The 24,115-nt window shown below is 52.0% G+C and overlaps 8 protein-coding genes across 8 annotated transcripts; 6 read left to right on the forward strand and 2 right to left on the reverse strand.

Moving 5' to 3' along the window:
- Positions 1 to 234: 234 nt before the first annotated feature.
- Positions 235 to 2,226, reverse strand: N7462_002260 (protoporphyrinogen/coproporphyrinogen oxidase; the record flags this gene model as incomplete). The annotated part of the gene is made up of 5 exons (XM_057073986.1): positions 235 to 1,248; positions 1,332 to 1,682; positions 1,793 to 1,873; positions 2,004 to 2,073; positions 2,144 to 2,226. The coding sequence occupies 5 exons, from the start codon at positions 2,224 to 2,226 to the stop codon at positions 235 to 237; spliced, it is 1,599 nt and encodes a 532-aa protein (XP_056937627.1).
- Positions 2,227 to 4,916: 2,690 nt separating this feature from the next.
- On the forward strand, positions 4,917 to 5,599 carry N7462_002261 (uncharacterized protein; the record flags this gene model as incomplete). Its single annotated transcript, XM_057073987.1, has 2 exons — positions 4,917 to 5,043; positions 5,193 to 5,599. 2 exons carry the CDS (start codon positions 4,917 to 4,919, stop codon positions 5,597 to 5,599), a joined length of 534 nt encoding a protein of 177 aa, XP_056937628.1.
- Positions 5,600 to 6,164: 565 nt separating this feature from the next.
- On the forward strand, positions 6,165 to 7,738 carry glfB (uncharacterized protein; the record flags this gene model as incomplete). The annotated part of the gene is made up of 4 exons (XM_057073988.1): positions 6,165 to 6,292; positions 6,508 to 6,575; positions 6,655 to 6,878; positions 6,962 to 7,738. 4 exons carry the CDS (start codon positions 6,165 to 6,167, stop codon positions 7,736 to 7,738), a joined length of 1,197 nt encoding a protein of 398 aa, XP_056937629.1.
- A 1,431-nt stretch (positions 7,739 to 9,169) lies between these two features.
- Positions 9,170 to 10,293, forward strand: N7462_002263 (uncharacterized protein; the record flags this gene model as incomplete). The annotated part of the gene is made up of 2 exons (XM_057073989.1): positions 9,170 to 9,214; positions 9,262 to 10,293. 2 exons carry the CDS (start codon positions 9,170 to 9,172, stop codon positions 10,291 to 10,293), a joined length of 1,077 nt encoding a protein of 358 aa, XP_056937630.1.
- A 1,226-nt stretch (positions 10,294 to 11,519) lies between these two features.
- On the forward strand, positions 11,520 to 13,233 carry N7462_002264 (uncharacterized protein; the record flags this gene model as incomplete). Its single annotated transcript, XM_057073990.1, has 4 exons — positions 11,520 to 11,871; positions 11,960 to 12,258; positions 12,359 to 12,474; positions 12,537 to 13,233. The coding sequence occupies 4 exons, from the start codon at positions 11,520 to 11,522 to the stop codon at positions 13,231 to 13,233; spliced, it is 1,464 nt and encodes a 487-aa protein (XP_056937631.1).
- A 2,750-nt stretch (positions 13,234 to 15,983) lies between these two features.
- Positions 15,984 to 16,376, forward strand: N7462_002265 (uncharacterized protein; the record flags this gene model as incomplete). The annotated part of the gene is made up of 1 exon (XM_057073991.1): positions 15,984 to 16,376. One exon carries the CDS (start codon positions 15,984 to 15,986, stop codon positions 16,374 to 16,376), a length of 393 nt encoding a protein of 130 aa, XP_056937632.1.
- Positions 16,377 to 17,749: 1,373 nt separating this feature from the next.
- N7462_002266 (uncharacterized protein) lies at positions 17,750 to 18,418 on the forward strand (the record flags this gene model as incomplete). Its single annotated transcript, XM_057073992.1, has 1 exon — positions 17,750 to 18,418. One exon carries the CDS (start codon positions 17,750 to 17,752, stop codon positions 18,416 to 18,418), a length of 669 nt encoding a protein of 222 aa, XP_056937633.1.
- A 2,107-nt stretch (positions 18,419 to 20,525) lies between these two features.
- Positions 20,526 to 22,832, reverse strand: N7462_002267 (transcription factor TFIIIB subunit BRF1; the record flags this gene model as incomplete). The annotated part of the gene is made up of 1 exon (XM_057073993.1): positions 20,526 to 22,832. The coding sequence occupies one exon, from the start codon at positions 22,830 to 22,832 to the stop codon at positions 20,526 to 20,528; it is 2,307 nt and encodes a 768-aa protein (XP_056937634.1).
- Positions 22,833 to 24,115: the final 1,283 nt, after the last annotated feature.

A 24,115-nucleotide genomic window follows, 5' to 3' on the forward strand; every position in this document is an offset into this window, starting at 1 on the left:
GAAGGCGGAGATATGGGGTGAAGAGATTGAAATAAAAAGGAGTTAGATAGAATGGGGGAGGAATTGAATCACAAGAAACGCCAATAAAGATCGTCTCCCAGATGCCGCTTCAGATGCTCCCATTGCGTGTATATTTTCCCGTGACAGTGTGACCTCGTGCAATTGTACCAGAGAATAGAAATGAAAAAAAAGGATGAGATAAAAGGGGGGTTAAAGGAGAAAAGAGAAAATTATCTACTGCTGAGCCTTCTTGGCAAAGACCTGAGCGCCATCAACCAGGCGTCGCTCAGTGTTCTGGCGGCCGTTGACGAAGTCAGGGTAGTTGAGGGTCAGCTCAACAGCACCGTTGACAATGTTGTCAACAGCCTCGACACCCAGCATGAAAGAGTGGTCCTGGTTGCCGACCTCGTAGCGCCAGCTACCGAAGCGACCACGGGACCAGATACCCTTCTCCTGCAGCTTGGGCAGAATCTGGGTAAGGGCACCCTCACGCTCCAGGGAGGGGGTGGGGTAGCCGTGGTCGAAGCGGCGGTGGTAGGTGGAGACGATCTCATCACCGGGTTGGAGCATCTCGGTGTTGACCAGACCCTGGATGGAGTCGGCGAGGAGGGTCTCATGGTTGACAGGCTTCATAGAAGACTCGGAGACCTCCAGCATGATGGACCAGTAAGGGCCCTCCTGAGCCTCAGTGTTCTTGGGCTTAGAGCCATCGGCGAGCTGGAGAGTGGGCAGCTTCTTAGAGGCATCGGGCTGGTTGTAGGGGGAGTAGTTGGAGAAAATGGTGGCACGATAGAAGGGGCAGTTGTCCTCGGGGAAGTACAGCCAGCACTTGTCACCGATGCGGTCGGGGCGAGCGCCACGGATACCAACACCAATGACGTGGGTGGAGGAGTAGAAGAGCTGCTTTGTCAGGGGCATCAGCTCCTTGTCATCCATGGCCTCAGCGAGGAAGTCGACGGCCATGGTGGAGACGAGTTTGGAGTAACCAATGGTGGTGCCATCAGCCAGGGTGACGGTCTTGTTGTTGGCATTGACCTTGGTGACCTTGCCCTTCTCGCCGAAGCGGGTGTTCTCCTTGGGGATGGTGTTGGCAACGGCGATCCAAATACCACCGGTACCATCACGGGCAGGGAAACGGAAGGTAGCGTTGGGACCCCAGTTACCGGCGGTCTTGTTCAGGATGACGTTGGTGGTCACGGCCTTGAGGTTGGGGGCAGCGACACGCTCACCGAGCCAAGCGCATTGCATCTGTCATCCTTGTCAGCCGGGATCTTCTCACTCAAGGAAGCTGATCTCGCATGCTTCGAGAAGGGGCAAATTCAGGGTCGTACCTTGGTGGTCGGCACAGCCCAGACCTTGTAGTTGTAGGGACGCATGAACAGATCAGCGATACCAGTACCCATCATACGGACGATCCACTCGTCGAAGTTCTTGGGCTTGGTGTTGGCGACACGAGCCTCCATAGCGGCATCGATCATACCGTCAATGCACTTGACCTGCTCCTCCTTGGGAAGCATGGAGATGTTGTTCTGGAAGGGGTAGGGGACCCATTCGTTCTGGCAGCGAACGTAGGAGATACGCTCGTGAGTGTACCAGTCCTCCTCCTTGGGGAGGGCCTCATCGATGCAGTCATCGAAGTACTTGTAGTGGGAGAAGATAACGTGGCCACCGACATCGTACAACTGTGACGCCGAAAAACGGGGATTGTCAGTGATTTGCGCGCGGCGGGGAGGGGGGGAGGGGGTTTGTCGGTCAAGAGAATGACCAGGGAGGCAAAAAAAAAAAAACGTACGAAGCCCTCAGGAGTCACATCAGTGGAAGCCAGACCACCGGGGATCTCGTTCGAGTCGATAATCAACCAAGAAGGTCCATTCTATGCGTCATTGGAGTTAGTTTCTCTGCATTCTCTCGTGTTTACCCCTCCAAACTAAGCCCCTGATTTATTTATTTATTTTTATTTCTTTTGGCGGTCGCGGTTTCACCGAGGGGAGGGAGAGACGTACGATCTGGTTAAGACGCTTGGCCGCACCCAAACCAGTCGGGCCAGCACCAATGACGAGAACGTCAACAGTACTAGAAGAGGTAGTCAGTTGCGGTGAATCGTGGTGGGCGGAGGGGAACTTGGGGAGGGGGGGCTCCCTACATGTCGGGGTGGGTCATCCTGCCTTGAAGGAGGTCCTGGAAGCTGGGCACACGTTTGAAAGTCTTGCGAGCGATGTTCAGCATAGAAGCAGTGGCAGCAAAACAACTGCGAGGGGAGGATAATAAAGGAGAGAGGAGGTGGAGGAGAGATGGAGGGGAGAAGGAGGAAGGGCAGGGAAGACGTGGACCGTGGAGTGCGGACCGTGGGAAGGGGTTAAAACGGACCCGGCACTTTGAGCGGTGTCGCCAAGTGGAGTTGCGGTGCCTGTTTCAGATTTACGCCCAGCATCTGCTTCATGGATTCGGGGGGAGGGGGGCAATTGGGGGATTTGGATTTCTGAAATTTCTGAAATTTCACAATCCAGCCATTGAGATCGCAGCATCGAGCCCATCTTCCGGCATCCAGCGATTGTCTCTGGTATTCGCCGGACCTGAGCACAGAAGGGACTCCCTGGTCGCGGCCAACCCCAGCGAAAGACCCGATCCAGACCTCTCGCGAAAGATATCACATTGTGCCCGAAACCATCCCCACTGGCTCTCAGGGGCTGCAAGCAGCGCATTCAATCGGGCGGGATTCTGCACCCCATAATGGACACCCTATCGTTATGTGGATGATTATAGAGTTACAGAGGGACCCGCCCGCGTCGGACCAGGTGTAGACTCGGCATACCCAAGTCTCTCCCTTCGTGACCCTCCATCCTCTCTATACTCCCAGGTCCAGAGCAACCCACCACGCCGCCCCCGAGGACACGTCCACCCGGGGAGGACCGAGTTCAGGATACATACATCGTAGTGCAAGAGGCGCGACACAGAAGACGGGGGAAATCCGCCACAATTACAAAATCACTCCAGCATGTTTGTATGCTGGCTGCCATGATCCGCACTGGAGAGGCCCCTAGGGTGCAGACACTCCCGGATCTATCGAATCTATCACAAATCATCCCGGGCCGTTGGGATCTTCGCACCCCTTTCTCCATCACAACGTATGTAAAAGACAACAGAGAGCCGCCTATCGCGCGGGATTCCAAAGGATCATCCATTGCATGCGGCCCGAGTCACAGGCCGATGACCAGAAGCAGCGTCTTGGCAGGGAGTTTCAGAGCTCCGGCACGAATCAGGAATGTTGTTATCGGACTCCCATCTCGGAGCATTTTGATTCGCATCAGGAGAGACTACAAGGGGACGCAGAGCAAAGGGGGTGTGAAATGAAAATATTATGATTATTATGATTATTATTATGTTATTATTATTTTATTTTCATTTTAATTTTTTTTTCCACAAGAAAAGCCCATGCTCGAGAACCCCATAACGCAAAATGCAATGAAGGTGCGAGTTCCCGATCGGCCCCTTTAACGGGCTAAAAAACGCCACCGATGTCGTCCAGCACGTTGGAGGACCACGGGTGCGTTTCGAGAAATTGGGAGCCTCCGCAGTGACGAAGCTCGGGACCACTCGATGTGTAAAGAGAAATGCTGCCAGCGGGGGACACTGGGAGACACAGCTAAACCGCTAGATATCGGCATCGTCCCTAGGTGGTTTCGGTCTGGTCACTCTATTACTCTATTCCGTACGCCCCCTCCCGAGCAAATGATCCATTGCTGCCTATCAGTGCCATGTACGGAACATGATGCAACGGCTGCCGAGATTTGGCAGGGGAGTTGTGATCAGAATTGATTGCTCCAGGTTTACGGTGAAGATCTCGGGATCATCGGGAGAGGCCAATATTTTCTTTCTTTTGCCTTTTGCCCCTGCATGACCTGAACCCTATCCCGGAGCAACATCCGTTGAAGATCATCCAGAAATCGCAGACTCGGTTATGAGATAGCGTTCAGGGTACCGTCACCTGGGATCCAACTGACTTGTGCGAGAGAGCAGGAACAGCAGCAAGCCAACCAGGGTCCACTGATGGTTGTCCCGAGGAGGGAAAGAATCAACGAGGATCTCTCTCCATTGCAGGACCCAAAGCACCAGCGACGCAGAGAAACAGGGCACTGATCTCAATGATCGACAGTCGCGGGCCCCTCTCCCCGAGAAGACTTCTCGAACCCACAGTTGGTCCCAGCCCCTTCGTCCGGGCACGCTGCTCGAGTAGTGGATAGAGTCGACGGGTAGCTTGGGTCGTTGTACGACCACCAAGAACCTTGTACCGACAAGAGTATGTGTATTGAAGGAATGGATTGCACTGGGGCTACAGTGGTTGGCTGCAGAGACCCCGGGCTCTGTGAAAATTCAAGAAAGCTTCTTTGTTGGCCTCCACTCCGCAGCGGTTCGGTCTCCCCCGTTTGCGCGCCGCCCGCCCAACGGAGTCTCGACATGGGTCCCAATACGGAAGACTCAATTCTGGTTGCTATTTTGGACTCTTGGCCGCCGAGAGAGGAGAGGAGGCAGTAGGGGGAAGGGCCAGCTGTCCGGATCATCTCTCGTGGTTGGGGCTGGTTCGCAGTGGTTCCCAGGGTCCTATGGAGGAGTCCTTCGTGCCTTTTCCATGGGCTGGCGCCTCTGTATTGTTTTCTCGCCGTTCCCTTTTCCCTCTTCCCCTTTTGCCCTTTTGGCTCTCCAGGATTGGTGGAGGTGGAGTCGACAGGAAGTCCCTGGATGGGGCGATGGCGTCAGACACAGCCTCCCAAGACGATCGCCGCATTCTCCACCCGTAAGGGACCAGGGCAGCCTCGACACAGAGTGCAGAGCCCAGAGGACAGGAGGGTCGCTGAACGCGGGCTCAGTGGGGCCGGATCCAGTGCTGCTTGCGTAATGCGGCCTTCTACAGATGTATCATGGCCAGAGGCCGGTTAATTTGGATCAGCACGGGCCTGGATGCAGCAGTCTTGTCTCGCTCTATCTCAAACCATTGCGCGGATGGCGATAGCATGGCGGAGGGCCTAGCGCCAGAGGCCGGGATAGGTAACATCCCCTGTCTCGTTTGTTGGTCTTGTTGGTCCTTTCCGGGCGCGTCCCCGGATTGGGCCAGCCGGGAAGAGCAATTTAGTGATCGGATTCCGCAATGGGGGGGGGGGGAGGGGCGCTGGACTAGACTAGCCCTGTCACTCTAGGCCTGCAGGTGCAGCCGAACCGTGGGAAACGACCGACTAAGAATAGCGTTGAAATTAAAGCAGAGGGTAAGAGAAGCGGCGAGTGGAGCGTGGGCAGCAGTGGTTGTGCTGATTGGCGCCGAACCGCAGTCGCCACGAGTCGCGCTTGTTCCGCCCCCGAAACAGGTGCATCTCCTCCTGGCGGTCGCGGTTCCTGGCCGTACCGGTATTGGAATTACCACCTGCCAGTCTTGCGCGGCCAGACGATCAGCCCCCGCCGCGCCCTGCGAGTGGTGTGTTTCTGTCCAGGTGGCCTCAAGTGGCCTCACGCCGCCCTGCAGCCTGCGTCGTATCGTTCTGACCAAACCGTCGCCGGTGTTACGCTGTTTGCAGCCGCTCCCAAGCGGGCCTCGACTCGACCAAATTGACCATTTTACGATCTCTTGAACCACTTGAACCACTTGAACCACTTGAACCACCTGGACCACTCCTTCATTTCCTTTCATTTCCCGTGGTCTTGCACTGTCGCGACGTATACCGACCTCGCCGGGATCTAATCTGGTGCCGAAGCTTCTCCCAGAAAGAAAAAAAAACGAGCGTTCACGGTTCCCCGTCGAAGTACGTACTCCATTCCATCCCTTCTCCTTCCATCATCATTTCTTCATCACCCCCCAACACCCTCCCCCCCAGTCACTCGTTTGGTTTTCTTTTTCGCTGCTGCTTAGGCGTCTCGTGGGGATTGCACATTCCTATCAATTCGTCCCCTCCAATCCTGTTGACCCCCGGGACCTGTTGGATCCCACTCGTTCACTGCCCGGCACCCCGATCCATCGGTTCATTTGTTGACCCCAAGTAGTGTTCGCCTGCATTATCTTGTAATCTCGTCCATTCCCACCCCTCGTGGCGTCCTCCGCCTTTAGCCAAGGAAGCCTTACTCGGCCGCGGCCTTTCGAATTCCGACAGTTCTTTTCCGAGCAAACACGAGCATTCACCATGAGCTCTGAAGGCGAGAAGGTTCGCGCCTCTGGCGAGACCCCGCGGGAGACGTTGCCCACCGTCAACCCGGCGGCAGAGAAACAGGAGCCGCCCAAGGCCGCGTTCCACCCCGCGGTCTACGTGAGGTGAGTCGGATATCAGGGATCTTTTCCATCGTCGCATTCGGGCTCTCTCTTTCTCTCTCTCTCTCTCCTTTTTCCCCTTCCCCTTCCCCTTCCTGTCTTCTCTTCGATGTCGCGACCCAGCGGATATCGAGCACGATGGGAGACGAGGAGAGACGAAGGTAGACACCGAGCCAGGCAGCAAGAGACAGTCACCACTAATACTGGATGTTGCGCAGTGTCTGGATCACTCTCAGTTCCTCCGTCATTTTGTTCAACAAGCACCTCCTCGACTATGCCAACTTCCGTAAGTAGTCGCAACGGCCTCCATTCCTCAATTTCAGCTCTCGGGATCCGTCAATGCTGACCTACTCGCTATTCCGCAGGCTTTCCCATCATCCTCACCACATGGCATCTGGCCTTCGCAACTTTCATGACCCAGATCCTCGCCCGAACCACCACCCTCCTCGATGGCCGTAAGAGCGTCAAGATGACCGGCCGGGTCTACCTCCGCGCCATCGTCCCAATCGGCCTCATGTTCAGCTTGAGCTTGATTTGCGGTAACATGACATACTTGTACCTGAGCGTGGCCTTCATCCAGATGCTGAAGGTATGTTTGATCGTGCAGATGAACTTGTCAGGTCGCCCTTGAATGTTAGGCTAACGGGTGTTTTTTTTCCCCTCTCTTTATAGGCTACTACTCCTGTTGCTGTTCTGCTTGCCACTTGGGGCATGGGCATGGCCCCCGTGAACTACAAGACCCTCATGAACGTCTCAATCATCGTCGTCGGTGTCATCATTGCCTCTTTCGGTGAGATCAAGTTCGTTCTCGTCGGTTTCCTTTTCCAGTTGGGCGGTATCGTCTTCGAAGCCACCCGTCTGGTCATGGTGCAGCGCTTGCTCAGCTCCGCTGAGTTTAAGATGGATCCCATGGTCTCGCTGTACTACTTCGCCCCTGTCTGTGCCATCATGAACGGCTCTGTGGCTCTGTTCCTCGAGGTGCCCCGAGTGACCATGGACCACATCTACGGCGTCGGCATCTGGGTCCTGATTGCCAACGCCATGGTTGCCTTCCTGCTGAACGTCTCGGTCGTCTTCCTGATCGGCAAGACCTCGTCTCTGGTCATGACTCTCTGCGGTGTCCTCAAGGATATCCTGCTGGTGGCCGCCTCCATGATGCTCTGGAACACCCCCGTCACTCCCCTCCAGTTCTTCGGTTACTCCCTAGCTCTCATCGGTCTCGTCTACTACAAGCTCGGTGGTGATAAGATCCGCGAGTACACTGGTCAGGCCAATCGTGCCTGGTCCGAGTATGGCAACACCCACCCCGCTCAGCGGAAGTTCGTCATCTTCGGCGCCGCCGCCCTCATCTTCTTCCTCTTCGTTGGTTCCTTGGCCCCAAGCTATGCCCCCGAGTCTGTGGACCGGGTCAAGACCATGCTGGGTGGTGCGGCTTCGGGCAACGCTTAAATGCCCCCGAGGCTCCCTTGTGCCCTCGAGCATTGGTAAAATAATCTCGGGACACCGGGATGGATGGCCCATCTCGATCAAGATAGATCTGCTTTGATCGGCGAGCGCTTGATATCTACAAGCTTGATTTGCTGTTTTTGGGAGTTTGCAGTATCGGCGCAGTTGGAATAATTGAGTGAAGTTGTTGATAGGGGATAAGAGAGCATAGCGACATCCCTCCGTTTTTTCCCCCTTGTTTTCTTTTCTGCTCCTCAAGCGAGGCTATCGTGAGCAGGCCCCGGCGACGTGCAGGCAATCCAACCGGTGGCTAGGCTTCGTTTCCGGCGTCCTTACAGTGCTAATGGGAAACGGAGAGCTCCGGTAGCTTCTGCCCCGTGGCTTTCTCGACCGCGTTCCCGAGCGGTATACATTGATCCTAGAACGTTAGGGGTTACTAGCGGTGTATTCTCTCTCTATTATTTCCTGCTTTTTTTTTCTATTTGCTGCTTCGCTTTCTTTTTCGACAAACATTGGTTTGAATGTTTAAAACTTGCACAAGATCTGGTGTCGGATTGCTTTGGACTCTTTTCTGGGGTTCTCTTCTTTTTTCTTCCCTTTTCTTCCCTTCGTGTTTCCATAATTTGGCAATAGAATTTTTTTTCGAGGGTTGCTTTGACGTTGTACTCGGCTATTTGGGGGTGATTCTCCCGGTTCTAGACCTGATGAATGTGATTGAGTGTGGGTGGTTGGGTGGTGCGCCAAAAGTACCTGGGTATACGGAAGGAGAACCTGGGGGGGGAGCCAGGTCGGGGTGCAGCAGAGGGTGGGAACGGGGGGGCCAAGAGACCGAGGGAGACCCGAAGGTGCAGGTGAGGGCGTCCAACCGCCGTTGGTTGACAGCCCCAAAAGGCTTCCCGAGGGCCTCTGAAGGGCTGGCCCCGCCATTGGCCAATCGCCCCCAGCTGAACGTCGCCCCACGCCGACGCACAGCCAAACAACGCCGCTTGCGCCAAACCGCTAGGGGCCCACCCGGCGTCGTACGCGTACGGTCATGGGTGATCGGAATCCTTGTCCACGCCGGCCGTATTACCGTCTGGTACGGTAACCTCCGCATTGCAGATGGATCCTCCGATCGCCTCAGATCGTCTCTTTCGCTGCTCTTTCTCTTCTTCCTCTTCCCACCTCTTCCTCTCCGAACTTCTTGCCAATCATCTGCCCCCTCCCCACTCTTCTCTGTCCTACCGCCATCAGGACCGTTTGTTCCCTCGCTCTCTACTTCTACTTTCAATCTACCCTCTCGTCCTTTTCTATTCTCCCCATCCTTCCCAATCCGCGCACGGCCGTTTTCCTTCGTGATCTATAGGTGGTTGAAGCTTATCGTGTGCTGCTCACTTAACCCTACAGAACAGTGTCCCTCGTCCTCCCCGTCGCAAGGACCCCCTTCACCCCATCATGTGTCCCATGATTCTCAATCGCCTATCCGACGGTCCCGCCATGGTCCTTGCTCCCCCCAAGAACACGCCTTCGCGCAGCTCCCCTCCCAGTCTCTGCTCGACACCCCCGGGAGCTTCTCTAGCTACCCGGCGCACCCAGGCTCGGCCTTCGCGGGAAAAGGCTCATTCCAGCCGGCTCTGAGCTCCAGCTTGTCAGAGACTCCTGCTCCCCCTAAGCCATCTCGCAAGAGGTCGCGTGATGAGGCGGCGTTCGAAGAAATCCTCGCTGCCCCGGCGCGGCCGGAAGCGCAACCAGCTCCCGCTCCCAAGGAAGAGCCCATCTACGGCGAGGGCATGGTCCTTCTGAACCCACAAACTGGCATGGCCATTTCTGCTGAAAGCCAGACCGGCACTTGGTACGAAGAAACGGCCGAGTCGCAACAGGTGGCCGCGGCCCCAGTCTCGTCGCGGTCGATTGCGTTGCACACTGATGCTGCCGACCTCAGCCGCAAGGCTCAACGGCTCGACACCTCCGCGCCGGGCCTCGACGACATTGCGCTCTCTTCGATCAACCAGCGCTTAAATGGCCCCGACATGGCTGATCAGCACCGCAGCCTCAGCGGAGGATCCACACCACCCGCCGAGCCACTCATCGACGATGCCACCCGCCTCCTGGGCATCAGCTGGCAACGCCTTGACACCGACAATGACATGGCCCCTGCCGTCCGTGGCTGGACCAAGTATATTGACAACCAATACGCCGCCCACCTGCGTGGCTCGCAGATGCTCATGAAAAGCCGTGCTCTGAACGCCTATCTCGTCGCCGCGACTCCTGTCTCCGCCTTCTCGCCCGCTTTCTACCTCTTCAACGAAGACCTCACGCAAGCCCAACTGGTGGCTTCTTCTTGGGAGACTTGCCTGCATAACCTGCGCTGCACCCCTCTCGTGTTCGAGGGTGCCACTCCTCTTGCCGCTGCCAGCCGCCCACAGCCCGCGGCTAATCCCTTCAGCACCATCGTCGAACCTGGTGTCCCTCTCCTGCAGCAGGCTCTCTCCTCGCACTCCCATTCACCCATCACCGGCATAGATACGGGAGTGGAGCTGAACGGAGGCGTCGGAATGGGGATGGAGATCGACTCATAACCGCGATTTCGGCTTCTCGTTATCCGTTATCTGTTATTTCTCTGATCTATTTTTCCGCGCCTTTACAAAAATAGTCAATTCGATCGAATCCGCGCCATTCCCATATCGTCGACTCGACTTTTCACGCCTGGTCGCGCGGTCGCCACTTTCCGCGTCATTCTTCAATTCTTTTTTTTCTTCGTTCTTTTTTCTTTTTTACCTTTCTCTTTTATATTTTGATCTGCTTCATCACTACTGGATTTAGTTCTGCCTCCGCTCCTCTCACGCCTCACTGACCCAATTCGGCATCTCAGTTCAGGTCTCGCCCCAGGAGGGTTGGTGGGTTTGGTGTTATTTACTGGTTATTATGGGGATCTGGTTCCGGCGTCGTAAATGTCTGGAGTTCCTCGTTCGTGGCCACTTTTCTTCTTTTTTGTGCCGGTGGCTCCTGGTATCTACTATCTACTCTTATCTCTCTATTATGATGCCAATGAAACAATGACATATAAGTTTGATTGTGATTCTCGTGCTTTGTGTCATCCTTTAATCGTATCCGGAGCTGGAGAAATGATTATCTTGTTGGGTGGCTGGTGTCGAGGTGTGATCCATGTCGCATTTTGAGAACAAGAAAGAAGCACTACATTGGGTTGGTTTCCCATGGATCTTCAAATTTGGAGAACTGGTTGGAAGACACGGGCATTTTCAATTGTATAGTCCATAGGTAATAAGCACCCTCAAAGCTCAAGAGGTTCATTTGGACTTCAACAGATCACTGCAGGACACCTCTCTCAACATTCTCCACATCTCAACACCATTACTGGGCAAGCTTCCTCAACCCCCAACTCAGCATCAGTCAGCAGAGCCCTCGACCAGTCCGATCGAATCGTATACCTGCAAATTCCTGTCGTGGCCTATTCTTGATCGGCCACGATGGTCCAATCACGCATGGCTCTTGAGTGGCTCTGCCCCAAACGGGGGGCCACCCTATGTAACTTAGTGGGGATCTTGAAGAGACGCACTGCCCCCCTCCGCCTCCCTCGCGCAGTGCTTTTGAGATAATCCGTCTTCTATCCAAAAAGGCGACTGAGCTAGTTTACTAACGGATTAGTTAGTTACACAATAAATCGGTTGACTAACTGGACAAATAAAGCACGGATTGCCCGGCGAGTTTCCGGGCGCTCTCCCCCCTTGCCAACCCCAAGACCATCGATCACCGGGGTTCAGCCTTACCGCTGGATGTCACGATTATGGTTGGTGCCAAGCATGCTGACAGCCGTCTAGGCAAGGTCACGGCGCAAACCACGTCGGATTTCTTGTGGGTTGACTCAAACGAGCCAGACCGCACTGCATTCAAGACGAGGCTAGCTTTTGTCAGGGCACGAACTCACCGCCGCAAAAAGGAGGCGCAGTTACAGGAGTTGAAGGCGTGGGTGAGGCCGTGGTCGCACGACAACAGATCAGGAATCAATCCGGGGGCGACCGAGACGACGAGGGTTGCTTGTCCGCCGTTGAGCCACGGGCCCCGGATGGGCGTCGTGGATGGCGTTTTGAATCTGCCTTTGAATACTGATCAAGACTTGAATTTGTATTTTGATCACTGTGAGTGCTTGCCAGAGCGCTCACTGGCTCCCGGGCGCTGCAAGATCCCTGTCTTTCTGCCATGCTTTTGCTGACCACCACTCTATAGTTGAGGCCCACTGCTCCAAATCCTATCTCCCATTATCCCATCAGCACACCATCTGGTTCATACGCTTGGCACTGAGCCAGCCAGCTCTGCTGAAAATCATTCTATCTATCAGTGCGTTCCACCGCTCAGTTGGGCTCTCTATACGCGATGCCAACCCCGGGACTATCCAAGCGACTACGCGGGACGGGCTCCAGCTGCGTGGCGAGGCAATCAAGTCACTTCGACAAGCTTTGGAAAACCCAGTCCATGTCCCTTCCGAGGCTATCCTGCTGGTGGTGATGCATCTTGTCTTCGTTGAGGTAAGCATCTCCCACAACCCTGTGTTCTTGTCCGACGAAGCCTGTTCCCGCCCTGTTCAACTCAACGAATTTAAGCCTATTAACCAGATCTACCCCTCAGGGCGCAGAGGGAAACCTAGAAGCAGCCGAGGCCCACATGGATGGGGTCAGAAGAATCATCGAAGTCCTGGGCGGGTTTGAGAGCCTTGCATATCCGTTAATGACCCTCGTCCACTGGTAAGCCATTCCTCCATCCAGAGACATGTCATCTGTACCCCGAGCTGACGCCGTTTAAACAGCTGCGAATTCATCAAATCCGCCATCGGTGCCCCTATCATATTCTCCATATCACCAAAATGGGCCCGCAAACTATTCCGTGAATCCGCCTTCCTCCAAGACAAAACCTATTGCACTGACTCTCCCATGGGCACTCGCTTCTTCACCTCTCCCTGGTCTTCAACCCTCAACCCGACCCTGATATCCGTACTTCATGCCCTCAGGCGCATAATCATATTCCAGACACGCCAAGCACAGCTCCCACCCACAGCTGCCGGCCCCAGCGAAATCAACTACCTGGTCCTCGTAGTCCACCAGCTCCACTCCCTTGGCCACGCCGCGGTGCTTCCACCGTTCGAGGAAATTGTCAGGCATGCTGTCCATATGCAAATTCTAATCCAGCTGTGGACTCTATACGGTATGCCCGTCGCCGACATCAGCGCCAGCATCTTGCGGCGTAGTCTCATTCGGAACTTCGCGGCTGTAAAAGCCGACCCGAAACTGCTCTTCTGGGTACTTTTCATAGGGGCATTAACTGCGCGAGAGCCGAGCTGTGCGGCGTGGTTCCGGATACAGCTTGGGCGGGCCCGACACATGCTCGACTTGCAGAGTTGGCCTGATGCGCTGGCTGTTCTATGTGGGTTCTTTTACGTGAGCCTGCCCCTGGGTGATCCGGGGAAATTCTTATGGATGCAATTGCAGCAGGATGGTAGGGGGTAAGTTATATATATATATGTGTGGTGGGGGGGGGGGGGGGGGGGGGGGGAGGGAAAGGGAAAGTCACATGTGCTTTGTAGAATCAGCGAGCGAGTCCTTTCTCTGTTCACTTCTTGCTTGCTGGAGTCGTGGAGGGTTTTTGAATTATGTGTCTATCCCTTCCTCTGTGATGTGGTCCTTGCTTTGGACCAGTTAGTGGCAGCAGTATAGATTAGAATGAAAAGTTCGATAGATCGCCAAGAGTCAATACTTACAAACATAATCTGGATACCTTCTCAAGAAGGTCGGAGGAGCCCTGCGATCCTTGTACTAAGACGGACACTAGAAAAATCACTACTTCGATCCCATATGCTCTTCCAGTTCCCACCATCACTTCTTCTAGATATATAGATTGGGCGGAGTTCACATCTCTACCACTAGTACGAAGCAGTACTAATCAGCCGAATTCCCCTATGGCACCCCAAGAGTGTAGGCATATGCCATATGCCAAGCAGGGATCTATACCCAAGAGCGACCTTTGAAGACACACAGAATGATCAAAATTCTTCTCTTTGGGCCGGACCTGCGGGCGGCAGAATTTGTGCTACAAAGCAGACGCCGTTAGGTTGATTGACCAAGTCCCCCGAATGCCCTGGCATTGTGGTTTAGCTAGCCAGGGAAGTATTGGGTATTAGGAAGAGCTAGATCTAAGGAAATGGTAGGTGTTGAGATAGCGACAATATGTGGCTACGACCTCAAAAACGAGTAATCAGCCCAGTTGATTGATGTTCCTTCCGTCTGGTGCTATCAGTAGCTGCTTTTCCCAATTGCATACACCGACCGCCACCGCCAAAAGAAAGAGAAAAAAAATGAACTCCGATAGGGGGAATCGAACCCCCGGCTGCCGTGTGAGAGACGGCGATGTTAGCCACTACACCATATCGGACTGTGCTTGTGAAATACTCGTTCGAATTTTGGTTCATAGCTTTAGGCTTAGCGTCCCTTGCCCTAAGTATTGCCGTGCCTGTGTCTATATAGTCCCCTGCTGTTTCCCCCTCTAACCAAGTCCCGATTTTCTTTTTTCCCTTGTTCTCCGACGCCTCGCAGGCGAGGTATTTTTGCTATTGGCCCGGACCACCGAGCTCCTGAGCTCCGCCACCCCTTTCCTCGTGTGATTTGTCTGCTCTTCTGCGATCCCGCGATTGCAATCTGCGCTGACCTCCCTCTTCCGGCCCGGTCTTCTCCCAGCTCGTACCATTGCGTTCGAGATGAAACCTTTCGCTTTAAATGACCACAATAGTGCATGGCGGGCATGTCCAGACTCCTCAACGATTTTTAGATCTACAAAGCCATGGGGTGGCGCCGTTGGTTTACGCGTAAATATCCATTCCCTCGATTTAAACCAGTCTATCATGCAGTCGATTACAGAGATCTATACCGCCGGGACTCGTATCATCAAAATGCCTTATAAACAAAATCCTCCTTGGCTTTACGACCGATTAAAATAGAGGAAAAGAAAGAAGGACAAGGAATTCGTCATACGGACTGGAGACGGAGGGAATGTGTGTCTCCTTATTAGGTCCAGTCTTGCGTGTTTCGTCTACTGTCTCGAGCTATAGAACAAACATGGCTACACCGAAGTAGATAATTAAGCGAGATTTATGCTACTGCGGATATCCGCAAAATATCCTCATTGAGGATGTGGTACATGACTCGATATCCAATGGAGAGAAGATTTGCCGCAGCCTAGTATAGACTGGTCGACACTAGACACCACACTTACCCGACTTGTTTGCTGAGAGCAATATTGATATAGTAATAGTGAGATCGCACCATAGGAGCTTTAACACCCTTCTATCGAAGAAGGGGCTATAGGAAGCGCTTCATTGTCTACCTAGGGAGGATACCCCACCTTTTCCTCTTATTATAGAGCGAGCCGTCTACTCCCAGTCAACTTCGCTAAAGCGCCTCCTGTGAGCTAGGTCATTCAATATAAGCTAAGCCATGTAGACACTAGTAAGGAAGTTTAATATACTTCAGGATGGAATTTTGCGAGCCAGACGAGCATCCAAGGACAGTATTCACCACGTTAACGGGCGAAGGCCTATATTTCTCTGCAGGGGCCGATATTCGAGACATAACAATATCAAGATCCAGATTTATCTCATACGTCTTGCTGGTCTAGAAATAATGGGGTCCCCGCCGCTGCAGGCGACGGCAGCGCAAGGGAAACTATTCTATATCCAGATTCTCCCTTACTATGTGTCCACTTCTTCATATCGAGTGCTGGGAAAATCATTGGAGAATCTCAGATTCTTGCAAATCCTTGGGCAAGAAGCTCACGTGTGATGATGTTAAGCCAAGAGCTCATTGTCACCGCAATAGGCAGGTGTCTTGGGAAAAGTGTGGGTTATTGATTAATGTTACCAGGACTGAGATAACGGGCATTTAGAAGGGCCCTTGCTAACACACGTGAAGCTTTGATTTGAAAGTGAGAGGTAACGGAAAGGAAAGGAAAGGAAAAGAAGGGAAAGGAGAGCTGAAACTGATTTTCTCGAAATGAAATCACGCCCAACGCTCGCATACTCTCTTTCTCTCACTTGAGCAACTAACAGAAAACTCCCGTCTCTTCTCCTAGCCTTGAACTTTCAATAATTTGAGTCCGCTCGAGCTCATACGCACTACATAGATAGAGCACTATTTGCGCAAGTGTGGACTGCTAACATAGTACGTCGTTGATAGTCTTCCTCGTCAACTGCGTCGCATATCGCAAAATGCCAAGCACGATCAACCCGAAGAAAGCTGTCGAGTCCGCTGCTCTAGCTCTTAACACGTCCCAGTACCGTACAAACTCGAGTGCTTTGCATAGCATCTACTTTGTCGGTGATATTCAGCCATGGCCAGGCTTCCTCAGTGCTGTTCAGATATGCCATGAGAACCGTACCTGGCGACAACAGACACTGGGTTACATGATTCAAGCCCGAGATCTGTATGCGTATGGAAATGTCGAGGTTGGCGATGAACACGGTGTCCAAGGCCGCTTCCAAAAATTCTTTGGGGACGTACTACCATCTTCGAGTCACAATCGACCACCAAGGAAAACATCAACCTCTGTTTCGCAGATTTTAAATGTATCCAGTCTACATACCCCGGCACACCTGACGTGATCCTGAAAGACAGCAATCACGCCTTAAAGATCGTGGGGGAGCTCAAGGCACCCTGGATTGGCGAGCATCAGATAAAACGGAGAATTACCAATGAGAGGCTTTTGAGAGAGATATTGGCCCAGCCTATCATGTATATGAAGGATCTGGGCTGCGTGTATGGCTTTCTTAGCACATACGAAAAGACGATCTTCTTGCGACAAGTTGTGGACAATAATGGCGGATGGAGTATTGAGTATTCTCCTGTGATCTCGTCATCCACCACTTATGATAAAAGCACAACCACTTCCCCTGTTGTTTCTGTGAAGCAATGTTTTTTTCTATGTGGGCGTCAATGCGTTGAATCAGGGGTCGGTCAACAACATGTCAACAGAGTGGATTGTAGAAATTAATGTTTCAGGACTTCTGCACATTCGAATTAAGCACATCTTGGGTATGCTCTGTGTCCATTTCGGACACATTGTTTATAGGCTCCGGATAGATCTACCCCTTTCCTCAACTGTGACTATCAAATAAGATTTTTCTTTGTCCCAGACAGGCTTCCGACGTATTTGGTCGTAGTGAAAGCTATTCGTTACCCTCTACTCCAAATTTTGAAGTGTATGCCGTAACTCCTATGTGTACTGCATGAGCCTGGAGGAACGCAGAAGAGGATGAAATCGAGTCTTAATAGACATTCCCCGTCCATGAGTGGTACCCGAAGTATATATGGTATCGAATATTTTGGAAGTAGGTTACGGTTGGAGATATATCGATGGTGTAGAAGAGGCTTGGCTACCATCGATAACTTCTTGGCATCCGTGAATCTAGCGGAGAAAAGAGGTACATACCAAGATTAGCGTCATTCGAGTGACCCATACCATCCCAATGTGGAGTATATGGATGTCGATGGAAGATATCAGCACATACGATACACGGGGAGCAAAAGAGAGGGCCAGAACAAGGATAGAAATTAAGCGGATATTTTAAAGCTACTAAGTAAAGCTACTAAGGAAGGAAGAAGCAGGATGCCTAGAGATAGAAAAAATATCGAGCGAAGTCAGCGAGTGATAGCTGCCTGTCACCATGAACATCCCCCCAGAGATGGATAAATTGATATTCCTTATATGTTTGTTTCGTTTGCATTTGTATTGCCCTTTTAAATTGTCTATTCTGGGATCATATATTACCAGAGTTCTTGATGCCTTTAATTGGGTGACCATTTTCGTATTTCCGACACTGCCATTTGATCACCTGACCATCCATGTTATCACTTATAGTTTTGTTCACTTGTGTTCTCTCTTTCTTCCCCTAAGCTGAACACCCATCGCTGTCAAGCCATCTTGCTTTCCAAAATCCTACTTTTTGCAGTCCTCGCCATGGCATCTAATACCAGAATGACATGCTTCGACGCTCGATTGCTCCGCGGCCTTGTAGGTACCACGGTCACCACATACGACCTTATCTCGGATGGCGCGTCACCACAATCTACCTCCCTTGCTCCTTCCATTGAGCCTTCTCGCGCTACGACCTCCCCCACCACACCCTCTACTCTGGTGGCATCTCCAATGACCGTCGTGTCTAACTCTTCAGCAGTCTCCCGAACGTGGGTCATAACGAAGAAACTCACGGAGAGGGCAGCCCCTATGACAGATCACGATGTCAAGATGGGCCGCGGTTCAGCTAAAACAGTTGGCAAGTTCCTGTGCCACTCTGCAGGGGACCCAAATCAGATAGCGTTCATGCGAATCTATCAACAGATTCCTATCACTGGAACGGAAGACGCTGACCACAACACTCTAGCTAGACAAGCCGTTGCTCCTGGAGTTTGTGGCGAGCTTGAGTCCTTCAAAAAGTTGCAGAGTGGGGGCCGTGGAGCCGTTCCTCGGTTTCTTGGCCACGCAGAAAGTACACAAGGAGACAACGACCTCCTTCCAGGCGGCTATATCAGATACCTTGTGTGGGAAAAGGTTCCAGGGGAGCCTCTAACAAAGGAATTCTTCTGGGGCTTGGATATCACCGCGCGCAAAGACATCCGTGCTAAGTTCCGCGACGCCTATGAGTAAGTCTCTGCAAATCTCAGGCAGGTAGGTGGGATGTTGACATATTCAAAAGACAGCTACTTAGTTGCGGAATGGCACCAGGCCAATCCAGGATCTCGAAAATCATCTTTGATCAGTCCACAGGCAACCTGTACGTCAGGGATTCCCTATAAATACCTTGGAAATATGTACTAACGGATTTGAGTCATATCTCGGGGTTCCGAATGGGATGGCCAATTATCGGTAAAATTGAATGGTCAGATGCTCGTTACGTTGAATTTGAACTGGCGGAGCCGAGTGAAGAAGGAGACTGGTACCTCCACCCGGAGAACTGGCAGTGGTAAATACTCGTAATCATTTAGAATCAAGTTCATTTCAAATTGCTGTAGTCGGAATGAATAACTTCTCCACTATCTCTTGCTACTCTCTGGCTCTTGAGGGTGTGAGTAACTATTATGTGGTTATACTATCACGAATTTTCAGTCACTAACGTCCCCTATTATCTCAAGTAATACATAACGTTTCAAAAGTCTGTTCCGATCCCCACTTTCACTACCCAACATTAAATATATATATCTGTTACAGTACACACTACACTGGCATCTTTTTAGATATTGCAGTGGGGAAATGCCCAACGATAGGTGATCTCTGATTAGGAGATATCTTTCCTAGTACACAGTCTTTACAGGATATTGCTTTGCATCTCCGATAGGGAGAGAATCAACTTCTACACATCTTTCGCTGAAGCAGCATCTTTTTCCTCCTTGGGAGGCTTCATATCATCGTGGTGTGGTGTAGTTTATTAGCTGGTTCGCTGACCCATATCATCCTGCCTGCATTCGCAGGTTTACCCTAGAGCGCCATAGTTTAATATATACGTAGTTCTAATGAAAAAAGTTTAAATTCGGGTATCGTTAAACTCACTTAGTAGCTACTAATATTTTGTATAATAACCCTTGACCCTACGTATAGCTTCTAATCTTCTTCCTATCCCTAAAATTAATCTATCTATCTTCCTTTAACTAATATCTTCTAAGCTTTCTTTATATATACCATAGAATAACACTAATCCTACTTAGACTTTCCTATATTAATAAGCTCTAGATATAATTCAAAGAGCTTTAATTTAAATACCGCTAGATAGGATTAATAGGGTGTAAATTAGGTAAGTACGGAGGCTGACCTTCTACCTAAACCCTATATATTTTAAACTACTCTTAGATAGTCTTCGCAATATAAATCCTAGTATTATCTTATGAGAATATAATCCCCGGCCTATATATAGGTAGAATAACGCGTCTAGATAGGATTTTATTATAAAACCTCGCTTCCGATTATTAGATTCCTCCTATTCTTCTATTATCATGAGATCCGATTAACTACTAAGCTAGATAGTACCTTAAAACTATCTATAAAATATCCTGAGCCGATCACCCAGCCTAAAGACAACGATAGAGCCTGAAAAATGAGCCTGAGTTGTAGAACGGTGCAATAAATCGCAGAAGGTCAGTGCCAAAATAGTGTAAACACAACTTGCTCATAGCCTTAGTGGCAGTTGGTTAGCCGTGAGCTCTACACTTGCAACGACCTCTAGGGCACACAAAAGGACTCTAGCCGGGTAAATAAACACTGGTTGGTATGTAGACATAATCGCCATACGAAGCGGCAGGCCCAGGTCGTACATGTGGGGTTTCATAATACGATTGTGCTATATTTGTATAACTACTAGGGGTGGTGAGGGAAATAAAGAGAACAGGGGACATATAGGATTTATGACTGATTGATTGGTTCGCATCCCTAGAGGGCGGAGTAAGTGTCCCTTATATACCAGCGTAAAGAAGAGACAATACGACGTCTTTAGTGTACGCGAATGGAGCTTTGTCCAATGAGAATCTACTATTATATGGGTAGACCTTTTAAATGGATAGACCTATCATATGGGTTGGAACTGTGTCCTTAGATTAGAGCCCTTTTTTGATGCAAGTGACACTCGTTTGTTCTGATCGTACATGATATTATTCCGATACACGACGGTGGAGACTGATCTCCTCTATTAAATTTACGATGAAGCATTCGGTGAACCAAGGACAAGCGTGAGGGGATCTCTATTGAGGCCCCAGATAGCTTTCGCTTAGTCATATTCGTAATCGCTGTCCGCCGCATAATAGTCGTCTTCGTCGTAATTGCCATTGTAATTGCCAGCAAATGCATCATCGACTTGATCATCCTCCGCGTCATCATAATCTTCGTCCATATCATCCGGGTCTCGGTTTTCTGGATTATCTTCAGCCTGGGCGTCAGGCCTCGGGGTCACCTTGGCGGTAGACTGAGGTGCAGTGGGTGGTGGAGTAGGCTGAGGAGCCAATCTAGTCGCAGGAGCCGGGACTGGAACAGAGGGTGGTGGAAGGATAGGATTAATAGTAGCCTCAGGGGTAGCAGCAGGAGTGGCTCGAGAGGCCAGCCGAGCCGCACGGCGGGAAGCACGATCTGGCTGCGTGCTGACGCTCCGGCGTGATACGACGCTTCGGCTTCGGCTTCGGCTTCGAGTGTGGCTCCGACCCTCGAGTTTTGCTTCTTCAGTCTCACCAGAACCTTCTTGGCCGTACAAGGTGTCCAGAAGAGAGTAATTAATCTTCTTACTGTATCCACGTCGCTCGAGCATGCGCCGCGTGGCCTCAGCTGGGGTCGAGGCACGGGAGCTGCGACCATCTTCGCCTTCCCCATCACCTTCCAGGTACCGAACATCGCCGAGTCGACCCTTGCGACGTTTTCGGGGTTTGCGAGTGCTTAGATTTCCCGTAGCCTCGGCCAGCGCACGCTTCAAGGCCTTTGCTTGTTGAGTGCGGAGATACTCCTTGTTCTCGTGGACCCAAATTCGCTCTTTGAGGTCTATTTCAGCTGGGGTGAGGAGGCAGTTAGAAACCTCAGGGTCGTCTTCAAATTCGCTTTCAGCAATCTCGGTGCTGTCCGGAATAAACTTGGCCGGCTCTGAGGCAATGACGCTTTGGACCATATCTGAGCCCTTAGCTAGCATGTCTCGCATCTCGGCCTCCAGAGCCTCCTCCGACGCAAGCTGATCCGCGGACGGGGCAGGATAGGATGGGCGTCGAGTGCCCTTGATTTTGACGTTCTCAGACTCGACCGCATCTCGCTGAGTCTCTTCAATGATTTCCTGGACAACTTTGCCAACAGAGGATCGTCGGGGGAGGCTGTCGTTCAAAGACGGGTCAATGGGGAGGCTTGGGATGGCAAAGCCATCAGCATCAAATCGAGGAGGTTGAGTAGAGTCTGCTTCACTATCTGCCACCGAACCTTCAATTTCAGCAGCAGTCTCGGTGAGCTTCTTGGTAGGTCGATTGAAATTGGGCCCCTCACGTGCTCGGGTGAAGGAAGGGGGATCTCGCGCATTCTCCAGTTGTACAGAGCGGAACTGGTCCACGGTCAGTTCACCACTCTCTGTGGTGCTGAACTCAGCTAGACGTTGGTTGATCGTGACTTCAGTGACTTTGACGACGTAGACCACTTCGCGCACGGTCCGACGGAAGTTGTTCATGCGGGCTGCCAGAATCAAGGCGGCACCGCAGAGACCAGCTGGGCGCCGACCAGTTGTCATCCAGTCTCGATTCATTCGTGACACGATGCGAACCGCCTCACCAGCCACTGGCATGGTAGCCGATCCAAATTCGAGTTGCTTTGCGAATCGATAGATTAAACTTTCAGGGTCAATGGGATTCATCAGGAAGACATTGCCGCCCAGCCGAAGCTCATCCAGAAGTCGCTTGTAAGTACGACCTAGTTGGAAAACGTCCTTCATGAGCACATCGGCAAAATCGATCAACATGACAGTATTGCCGTCCTGGCGACGGCAGGCAATGTACAAACACACAGCGGCCACAGTTCGAGTTTGGCGACCCTGGATAAAGTTCAGGCCGACAGCAAGTTTGAAAACCTGACCGGCGGCCTTGGTAGCGCTTTCGGGGATGTGTAAGGCTCGTGACATCTGGGTGATGAACCGATTGCCATTCTGCTCTGTCATCTCTCGACTTTCCATGCCTCCCCCGCGCTGGAAGCCAGGACCGTAGCTGCGGACATGGGTCTGACCTTCTCCAACGAATGTTCCTTGGACGACAGCTGCACCAGAGGAAGATTCACCGAATGTGACCTCGGACACAATGTTTGATTCACTGATGACTGTACCACACCCTGAGCAGACCTTCTGTCCGTCATCCTCGACGATGTGCGGGGCTGGACAGCCCGGGTTGGGACAGCTCTGGGTTTTGGGATGTGTGGTAGGGCGTGCAGGTTGAGGGCGCCCAATCGGTTGCGGACGCTTAATCGGAATTGGATTGGGAGGCTTAAGACTGGCCAGACGCGAGACTGGCGCCCGGGGACCACGGGGCGTCACCGAGATCCGCGTGCCAGGCTTCGGTGCCGACATGGTTAGGAGATCAAGAACGATTGCAGATCCAACGGCAAGGCTGCAAAATCCCGGGAGGCCGGTGATGGAAGAAGACTATGCGAACCCTCTTGATAGTTCAAATATGGCTGTTGTTAAAGCCAAGGAAGTGCAATGGTATGCGCCAGCACATGTGCTGATGATAAGAGGAAAAAGTTGCGGAGAGGAGGGAGGAAGGGGTCTCAGTCGGTGTATGGTGAATGTGGATCAAGATGAGAGACCCGAGAGGGTATGATATGCCGTCCAAGCGCGTATGCGCTCTGAGCCCACCGGGTTGACGCTGCAAAGTGCTCGACAAAGTCACGACGAAAAGGGAAAGATAAGGGATAAGATGAGGCACGCGGAACAGACGCGAAACGATCGCGAGTGGCGGGGCTGGCGATCGAGGGAGGAGTTTTTTCTGTGATCGCCCGTGGCGTAATGGACCAGTCACGTGGAGATCTGACTTGCTCGGCACGCGTTCAACTCGCGAGGGCGAGTTTGTCGACCCACATTCACAATGGTGGAAATCACAGGAAAGGGGGAGTAAGAAAGGGGCAGAAGAGAGTTGTAGAGGAGAACGAAAATGAACGGATATTTTGACACCTTTTGGACATCTTTAGAGGTCACTTTGAAAAGTGGGAGTCGGGGGGGGGGGAAACTGTGAGTAGCCCGGCAATCTCCACGTGACAGCGTTCGCAGTGAGTCAAACTGCACTAGTCCCAGAACGGATATATTGACAGCGACATTTGGTGGCGGCCTGGTGCCTGGTTAGTGCCTGATAAACAAGGAACCAATAGTGGCTCAAGCACCATTCAGGCATCGACCAGGCATCAATCAGGCACACAATTCACAATCGGTCCAACAACGTGCAAGACAGCAGCACCTAGCACGGGGAGGAACGCCATCAAAAGCACCTGGAAGGGCAGTTGGCTTTGCAATATCCCGCCCAAAGCTGGATCTCTCATTCCTGGCTGATCCAGCCACCAGCTAGTTACATACTACAAGAGGGTCATGGCCATGTCCACGGCTGGAATGTGCTCTCGCGGTGCGGCATTTGTGCGTGGTTTGCCTGCCACCACGCACAAATGTCGCATCCTAGCTTTTCGCGCCTTGTCCACCCACTTCTAGCTCACGATTTTGTACTTTCTTTCTCTCCTTTCTGATCCATACAGCCTGCATCCAGCCAATGCTATCTATCCTTTCCCTCCCTCCTGGTCCTTTATGATGTAATCGCCCGTCTCGTGGTTGCTCTTTTTCTCCCGGTGATTTGTTATATCAACCAA

This window comes from Penicillium macrosclerotiorum (assembly GCF_028827735.1).
Source record: "Penicillium macrosclerotiorum strain IBT 26536 chromosome Unknown utg000002l_segment0_segment0, whole genome shotgun sequence".
In the NCBI taxonomy this organism is placed as follows: Eukaryota; Fungi; Ascomycota; class Eurotiomycetes; order Eurotiales; family Aspergillaceae; genus Penicillium; species Penicillium macrosclerotiorum.